We start from the raw sequence: 9,383 nt of genomic DNA, 5'->3' as shown, positions 1-9,383 counted from the left end.
ACTCACAGCTGCACACACACACACACACACACACACACACACACACACACACACACACACACACACACACACACACACACACACACACACACACACACACACACAGTCTGACTTCATACTGAGTGTTTGTGGCGTCAGCATCAACTAATCTGTCTCTTAGTCTTGTCTCTAGAGCTCAAGGAGGACATTACGTCTATACGTGGAAATAAAAGGTATTTTCTTAAAACCTCAATAATGTGAAGATGATTTTCCACATCTTTCTCGCTGACACTGTTAGTGGATATATGGCTGCATAATCCAAAGAAACGAACACAGTGTTTGAATGTTTAATGTTGATCTTGATAAACTGCTTTGAGATGAAGCGTTCACTCTGCAGGTCGTTGCTTAAAGACCCTCTGCTTGTAATGAATGAACAACGATGGCTTCGTACAGAAAGGACTCTGATAGTAGAGAATGAAAGTCAGGGGTAATAACACACTGTACTTTATTTGAAAGACAAATTAATACATAAAAACATATTCAAGATAAGTAAATGAGGCGTGTGGCGCAGTGGACTAATGCTCGGATCAGGGGGTCACAGGTTCAAACCCCACTGCAGTCAGCATGTCGTTGTGTCCCTGAGACACTTCACCCCAAATTGCTCCAGTTACAGGGGAGACCAGGTGCATGTTGCGAAAAATTATTGTTACAGTTTAAAGGTATGACGATAAAATTGTGCATTCAAAGGAGGATCTTCCTGCACCCAATGAAGCTTCTGTAAAAGGACATTTAATCATTGCTTCATATATATATACATTATACATATATATTACGTATATATTTTACTTTGTATTTACTACACTTTACTCATGAGCAGGTTTTCTCTCAGGAGCCGTCTGTCTCCGAGCTCCTGTGGAGGGCCAACAAGGATGTGGGTGAGTCAACATGCACATTTATGTATTTATATATTCAGAGGTAGAGTGAACATTAATAGACATTTCTAAATGTGCCAAAAACCCTGGACACATATTACAGTCACCCTGAGAAAGAACATAAATAATGACTAAATTATTTGTAGAGACATAATGAGGCAAGGCAAGTTTATTTATATAGCATCTTTCAACACAAGGCAATTCAAAGTGCTTTACAAAAATAGTTTTTCTGGATTTATGTAGTGGTACAAACCCATATCAAAACTCCCCTCTGTGAAAACCTTTGACTCTAATAAGTCAACAATAAAACAAGAATTTGATCCTGGTGTTAACCAGTGTACACATTTCTGTGCTGTTTCTGTATGCGTTAGTATATTTAAAGATAACAGTTCAGAAAACGTGTACTGTAATAAAAATAATGACATTTCAAATGATAAGCTCCATCTTATAAACAGGGCATTAATAAAATGTACTTTACAAGCATATTTCATGCAATCTTGATATTTACAAAACCCTTTATTTATCTCCCAGTCAGACGGGACGTTTGCAGTGAGTTAGTCTCACCTGTACAGGCAGTGCTGGAGTGTGTTCAAGGTGAAGAATGAGATCATAATCATTAGAAGCAGTCCAACCAGTCAGACCGCTCTCACTGACACAGGCTGCAGCCATCAGACACTTAGATTAGCTTAGTTTAGCATATATACTAGGAAAAGGGGGGAAATAGTGAGTGACAAAATACACATTTAAGTGTACTTAATATATCTCTGTACGAAAACTGAAATGTAAAAACAATTTGGCAACTTGTTTTGGTCCCAGTCAAGAAATAGCCCAACCCATAATCCCCTGTTAAACGTCTTATTGATGTTTTTACTCCTCTGATTTGGTATGGATTAAACAAACTGGATTCAGAGCTGCTGATAGGTGGATTTTGTTACCTTTGGACAGGCTGGCTTTGTCTTCCTCTGTTTCCAGTCTTTATGCTAAGCTAAGCTAACCAGTTGATGGCCTTATTTCTAACAAACATATACAGCAATCTTAATATCTATGATCAGCTGATCCAAGAGGGTTTGAAATAGTTTATAAAGCTTCAGAAGAACCAAATCTATCAGACAAATGTAGTTAAGTAGACATGGAAATAGTTAAGTACATGTTTTTAAGATACCTTCCCTAAATTGAGAACTATTGAAAACTGTACTTCAGTAAGAACATTTAAAAAAACACAAAAAATAACATTCTTTGTTCCTTTTTTTTTAATCCATTGAGGCTTTGTTCAAACTTTACAAGCAGTGTGCAGAGAGGTGGACGAAACACAATTAACATAACACAACAGACTGAGATGTAACATTTTAATTTCCCTGGTTTGTTAAACCACTGCAGCCTAATGTTTAATGATCAGATATTGTTGATTCTCCAAGTAACTGTCAATACATTTTGTACCAATATACTATAATTCAATAATCAATCCTGAACTTCCCCTTTAAAACACACCAGAGACCCATCATTTTCCCCTCAATTGAAAATTATAAAAATATATATACAGTATTTTACTAATGAAAAAGGAGTGCATTACTTCCACTAGTAATGTCTGCAAGTATGAAACACTTTTTGAACACACAATTCTGAGACAATAAATACTTTTCTTGTCCCCCTGACATATAAAGAAGTGGTAAAAGTTTATTTCTGAGTAAATAGTTTTCTGATCACTTCAAGTCATGACGGCAGGTAGTGCAATCCGTAGAATAAACTAGAGTACATTAGAACATACTCATCAGTATATTATGTGTTTTTATGCGTCTCATCAAGGTGAACCATATGTGATCAGATTCTGAAAAATTAACAATGTGTACAATGTACTTCCCCAGTTGAATACATTTATTACATTTAGTGAGAGTAAATCTTTCTGAAGAAAATCAAATGGTTGTTCTACTCGGTGTGATTGACAGGAGAGATGATCAGAGGGGCAGAGTTTTTACCATCATTGTTGTTACAGGGACTAAAGTATGGGTAGAGTTTCTCTTTGAAGCAGCAGCCAGTGAAGGAGTAGATCAGAGCTGCAGCATCAACATCATAAAAGGAGACCAGACCCTCCTCATAATCCACAAACACCCCCACCTTCTCAGGCTGAGACTTCAGAGAGAGACGGACTGAAGGACCAGCACAAGCTTCGTACTCATTTTCATTCCTCAACCATATCATCCAGTAACCATCCTGAGGAGACAGTGAGATCTGTCCCTTCCTGTTGATCGACTCTCTGGCCACTCCTAAATCCCACTTAGTCTTCCCTTTAACCTGAACCTCGCAATAAAATCTTCCTGAAGAGAAACTCTGCTTTGCTAAGACACCAGGACAATAATCAAATCTCTCTGGATTGTCTGGGAGATTCTTCTTCACATCACCACAGTTGACTTGTTTTCCATCATCAGACAGGATGAGTTCAGGATGTGCTGTATCAGGATCAAGAGTCACCTCCACCTCATACTGCTGGACCCTCTTCAGCTCCACCTCAAGCAGCTTCTTCATCTGTTTACTGAGCGTCTCCTCCAGCTGAGTCACAGCTCTCACCACAGTCCCCTCATATGAAGGTGGACGGACCCTGACTTCTGTCCAGTTCTTGGTGGGTGGAGCAGCGTTCAGGGACGTGAAGCTTTGGAGGAGGTGGAGCTGGTCTTCAGAGCGTGAGAGCTGCTCCACCTCAGAGCTTCTCTTCTTCAGCTCAGAGATTTCCTGTTCCAGCTCTTTGATGAAGCCTTCAGCCTGTTCCTCTGTCTCTCTCTGCTTCTCTTTGATTGTGTCGATGAGCTCGGCCTGGCTTCTCTCAACAGACTCCTTCAGAGCGGTGAAGACCTGAACACCATCTGCTATCTCTCTGTCTGCTCCTTCCTTACTGAGCTCCACTGAGCGATTCATCTCCTGAATCTTCAGTCGTCTCTTCTGGATCATCTTCTGAATTTCATTCTCTGTCTTCCCCAGCTCTGCCTTCTTTCCTTCATATCCTTCTTTCAGAGGAACAACATCATGTGTCTTGTGGTCTAAAACAGTGCAGAGCATGCAGACACACACCTGGTCGGTCTTACAGAACAGCTCCAGCAGTTTATCGTGCTTCACACACATCCTGCTTTCCAGGTTCTCCACAGGGTCGATCAGCTGATGTTTCTTCAGGCCTGGCCTTGTCAGATGAGGCTCCAGGTGAGTCTCACAGTAGGACTCCAGACACACCTGGCAGGACTTCAGGGCCTTCAGTCTGGTTCCAGTGCAGACGTCACAGGGAACTTCTCCTGGTTTGACAACTTGTTGCTCTGAGCTGCTGCTGCTGGCTTTCTGTTGAGCTGACTGTCTGAACTGAGCAGCCATCTCAGAGATGAAAGTGTTGACGCGTAGCTCAGGCTTTATGTTAAAAACCTCTTTACAGTTGGGACACTGACTCGGGACATTTCTATCCCAGTGTTCAGAGATGCAGGCTTTACAGAAGTTGTGTCCACATGGTGTGCTGACTGGATCAGTGAACACATCCAGACAGATGGAGCACAGAAACTGATCTTCAGTCAGCAGACAGCTGGCAGCAGACATGTCTCTCTGAGGACAAAACGTGTGAAAAAAACAAAAACTGTAATGTATATATGATTTAATCTCTTGTATCTGTTTGCTATAAGTCAAATAGATGGTGATACTGAACTCTGCTGATGTATCATGATTATGCGGAGGGTGAAAGATTGCTCAAATTTGCAGTTCACTGTTATTGTTAAATGTTAAACAAATCTCTCTGTTTGTTAATATTATAAATAAATCTGGAAAATCATAGCAGCATTCAGTTTAAACTCTAAGAAACACAATGTGTAAGCTCTGATACTGTTGGGGGATTTTGCCGTTGTTGAACAGAGGAGTGAAACCTCCTGCTGAGCATCACTGAAGTTAATACTAGTTAAAAAGCAGTAAAAGTTATCAGCTTCAAAAGGCAGACAGCAGTTACTACAGAAACAGGTTCAAAGCTCAAGGCTACTAACCACAGTGTGTACAAATGATATAAAATGAAATATGTAATTGTCATGCCTTTTTATAAGCAACACTTGTAACCTAACACCAGATCCCTTGCTTTGGACAGTCCAGAACAAATCTAATATTTAGATTCTACTTTGTTTAATAGAGTCGATTATAAAGATGTTTTCAAATACAGGAAATATGAAAATAAGTATAAGCTAATGCTAGCTTTGGCTGTATGCTCTCTAACCTTACTTAAAGGTGGGGTAGGTAATTCTGGAGAAACCAGCTCGAGTGCGCTAGAATTTGAAAATACACAACCGGAAAAAATCTGCCACTTCCTTACAGAGCCCCTCCTCCAACACACACGAACGCGCACATGACCAATGAGGGCACGAGATAAGTTTGTGCACAGATGGAAGGCTGACAGGCAGGTAGGCCATCCAGTTACTTTAGCCGGGCCGGCTAAAATGATTGGTCGTGCTTTTTACAGCGCCACGGCTTCCACAGATGACATTTTCTAATGGATTTTGTGTCAAAGCACTTAAGATATTCATTGCTATCGGGATGTTAAGAGCATTCTATGGAATATAACAAGTGTATCTCGAGCCGGTTTCTCAAACTTACCTACCCCACCTTTAACCAGAGTTTACATTGTAATTGTGGCTCTTGCTAATGTAAAAGTTGAGGTTTTTATCTTAACTGACACATTTCTATAGTATAATGTTCTTTATATGAATCCAACTTTGACTAAATATTTAGTTAGTGATGTGTCTGTAGTGTACTCACCAGTGTTTGTAGAGTCCTGCTGTGTTGTTGAGAAAAAGCTGCTGGATTCAGTTGAGTGTTTCTTCAGAGAAACAGAGACTTGTCTCGGCTGCTGCTCTGCTGTCGCTCAGAGAAACTTCAGCTTTGATTTCTGGGAAATTGAAACTCTTCTCTTGCAGTGTGGTTCAACCTGTCAGTGGCAGTTTGCCAAGAGGGAGTGGAGGAAGAACTGTTGAGGCTTGTTATTTAACTTTGTGACGATGCATTTTACAGCTGATCCAAGAGGCTTTTCAAATAGTGTATTGAGCATAAGTAGGAATATGTTCTCAATACATAAAGGACATCTCTTTACACATCTGGAGATGTATAGCTATATTTCACAACGCTGTGTTATGGTCCCTGTTTAAGAGCAGCTGGTGAAACACTTCCTCCTCCCTGAACAGACTGTTTGAAAATGGGTCTTGTAAGAAATATGAGGAGTAAAGGCTTGTGGAGTTATACAATAAACACACAACGTCTAAATCCTCTTATTAGATGCGATATTAATCACAGAGGAACCATGCCCGGCGCCGTGGGAGGGCCAGGCCCTCCCATTTGACATTCCTGCCCTCCCCCAATAAACAAGTTTTTTATTATTTATCAATTTTTTTTTTTTAAAAGATCTTTATTTTTTTAATTATAAATAAACTGAACTTTTATGCTACGATGTATGTGATGTCAGATAGTAACTAAAAAAAAAAATCGCAGGCTACGTCAAATAAATTCATGTGTCTGTTGTGATTTGTGATTCGTCCACATTTAGACCAATCACAGCGTCACACTCTGCCGCCTATTCTGGATTTGTTTATTGTGCATTCTGTAGACTCCCATTTCTGTTTGAATTACAAAATGGACATCAGAAATTGGCTTAAAAGGTCTAAGGATTTATTAAAACGAAATAGCGATGAAAGAACTGCAGCCGATGGTGCTGCTGGCGACCCTGCACCTGCCGTTGCAGCAGCACGCCTTAATGTCACAAGCTTGACCTCGGCAAACCCCGGGGCTGAGTTAGCGAGCCCAATCCTTGACTCATCAAGGCGGGCGCCACCAACGCTGTCCTCCGAGGCACAGCTCCTAGTGCCCCTACCATCACCACCTGCGTTGCCACACCCTGTACCACACCCGCCAGCATCCTCCTCCTCCGTGCCGGTGCCTCCACTACAGACGCTACCTTGCAGCACATCAACAGGTACTATTGGTACGCTCATAGACCAACAGCCCCAGATGATCTTGGGGTTAATAAACCCAACCAGGTGAAACTGGATCGTTATTCAGAGAGATTGTTTTCAGGAAAGAAGCACACTGTTGCCACTGCATGGTACAACAACAGACCATGGCTTGAATATTCGCTAAAAGCAGACGCAGCCTTTTGTTTCCCCTGTAGACAGTTTAAAGTAAATACGTCTTCATCTGATGCGGCTTTTACTGTCAAAGGTTTTTGCGACTGGAAACCCGCATTACAGACTGATAAAGGACTGCTAAGACATGCCGCATCAAAAGAACACATTTCATGTGAGAGTTTGTGGAGAGAGAGACAGATACGCGAGGAAACAAATAAGGAAATTAGTACTTTGGTGCACACAGATCAGCTGGCACGGAACCGTTATTACGTGTCAGCTGTCGTTGATATTATAGCTTTTTTAGCTGTCAACCAACTCCCTCTCAGAGGTGACCACGATTCACTCCACAGCATGTCCGAGTCAGGCAGTGGGCTCTTCCTATCGCTGTTTGAGTATACGCTGCACAAAGATGCAGAGTTGGCCTTGCTGTTTGATATATATTGTGCCGCAGGCCCGCAGCACATGACGGTTTTGTGTGCCCTCCCATGAAAATCATATGCCCTCCCTTTAGATTTGTTCTGGCGCCGGGTATGAGAGGAACGAACCCGGGAGGAAGACCCACCCCCCGTCGAGACCGGCCAATAGGAGAGGACTATAGACTATAACATATGATGGACAGGAAAAAACGCTCTCTCTCTACCCCGGCCACGCGATGAACAACAGCTGGGAGGCTGCGGCACCCCACGCGAACGGGAGAGCCGCAGCACGCAGCCTACACACAGCGGCGTGCGTTGCCGCTTGGCGGTGGGCATGTCTTGAGCTTGGGGAGTTTACGGGAGCAACGCGACCAACAACCAATCACATGAATCTCCCGTGTATCTCCCCAAGGGCTGGAAAATTGAAGAAGTGACCAGAAAGTCGGGTATTATTTTAGGTACTAAACGAACGGGGGCTTGCAAAACTTTTAGCTGCTGCAGGACACAAGAGTTTGCGGAAACAAGACAGGAGTTGATAATTGGAAGGGGGGGTCTGTGTCAAGTTTTTGATGTGAAGGGGGGGGGTTCTGTTTGCAGCGGGGTAAAAAGGCTTTAAAAAGGCTCCCGTGTATGAATCTCACCATAGACATTAATGTCTAAAAAGGGATTTTTAATTAATGTCTATGGTGCTATTTTATGCAACATTGCATGGTAAATATACTGTCTTTGCCTGCTGTCCATTCAAACGAAGTACACTAGATATAAACTCCCCAAACAGGCGAAAACCTACCAGTTTCACCCACTGTCTCTCCACCTCCCTCCATGCCTGGCTCCTCCGGTTTGTATCCCGGCAGGTGAACAGGGACTGAAAGCACCGGGTGATTCCCTACCGCTACGATTATTTTCTCGTCCATTTTTTGGCATATAAGGAAATGAACTGCGGTCTGGCTCTCCCAGCATACACGCGGTTTGATTGGCTAGCGCTTGTACTGGCAGATTTGCATACGCAGGATTTGATTGGCTGACGCCTCCGCCTCAGCTTCAAAAGTAGAACATTGCTCTACTTTTGCAGCGAGCACCGCAAGGAAAGCTACGCTTTGCTCCCAGAATGCAGTTCGGCGAATCGTGACGTCACCCCATTCAAAGTGAATGGGCAGAAGCGTTGAAGAGTCACCGCACGCCGCCATGTGTAGGGGCCGTTACACATTCCATTTGTATCACCGTATCATTTGTTTAATTAAATGCTGTTAACTTTTAAATAAGCTTCCTTGGACTCTTTTCAGCTAATCCTGCTCTCAAGTTTAAATCACCTTTAAAAGTCTGTACTTAAGTGCCATTTGTTGCTACGTTGTACTTTTACTCCACTACAATTGATTAATACCTTTAGTTTCTTTACAGATCTGGATTAATGATGTGAAATATAATCAAGTGTTAAATCAGACTTTAGTTCCACCTGGAGTAAATTCACAAGCTGTATTGATCAACCCTTTCATGTTTTACACTCATCTAATACACAACTAACTTCACGATGATCTGAGGAATGGGGTGAAGTTCATTTTCTGTGTTTTCTGGTTGGTTGGGCGTACGCCTTCGACAAGATAAACACGCTGAACCTGAACACACCGTACGACTACAACTCCGTCATGCAGTACCACAGGTTACCAAGCATTCATCTTCATTTATATACGCATATATTGGATATAAGTCAAAGGAACAGTTCACCCAAAACAATGAATTGTAGACAGAACTGAGGCTTGAATTGCAGTAAGGAGAGCCCAAGAAATAAAAGTGCAAAGGTATTTCTACAGACCCAAAAACAGCTAAATATGTTTCAAAAAGGTCCGTTTTTATTTGAAAAAAAAACCTTTGGACTACAGGTAGCCTGGACAGGTGAGTAACATTAACAATTTATATATTTTTGGGTAAGTTCGAAT

At 42.0% G+C, this 9,383-nt stretch overlaps 1 protein-coding gene across 1 annotated transcript; it reads right to left on the bottom strand.

The window, feature by feature from the left end:
• Window positions 1-2,243: 2,243 nt before the first annotated feature.
• On the bottom strand, window positions 2,244-4,704 carry LOC117479162 (E3 ubiquitin-protein ligase TRIM21-like). Its single transcript, XM_034126164.1, has one exon. The coding sequence runs from the start codon at window positions 4,476-4,478 to the stop codon at window positions 2,835-2,837; it is 1,644 nt and encodes a 547-aa protein (XP_033982055.1). The 5' UTR covers window positions 4,479-4,704; the 3' UTR covers window positions 2,244-2,834.
• Window positions 4,705-9,383: the final 4,679 nt, after the last annotated feature.

Source organism: Trematomus bernacchii, unplaced genomic scaffold (assembly GCF_902827165.1).
Source record: "Trematomus bernacchii unplaced genomic scaffold, fTreBer1.1, whole genome shotgun sequence".
NCBI classification, from domain to species: Eukaryota; Metazoa; Chordata; class Actinopteri; order Perciformes; family Nototheniidae; genus Trematomus; species Trematomus bernacchii.
The sequence above is the reverse complement of the archived record's forward strand: the minus strand, read 5'-3'. Positions and strand labels throughout refer to the sequence as shown.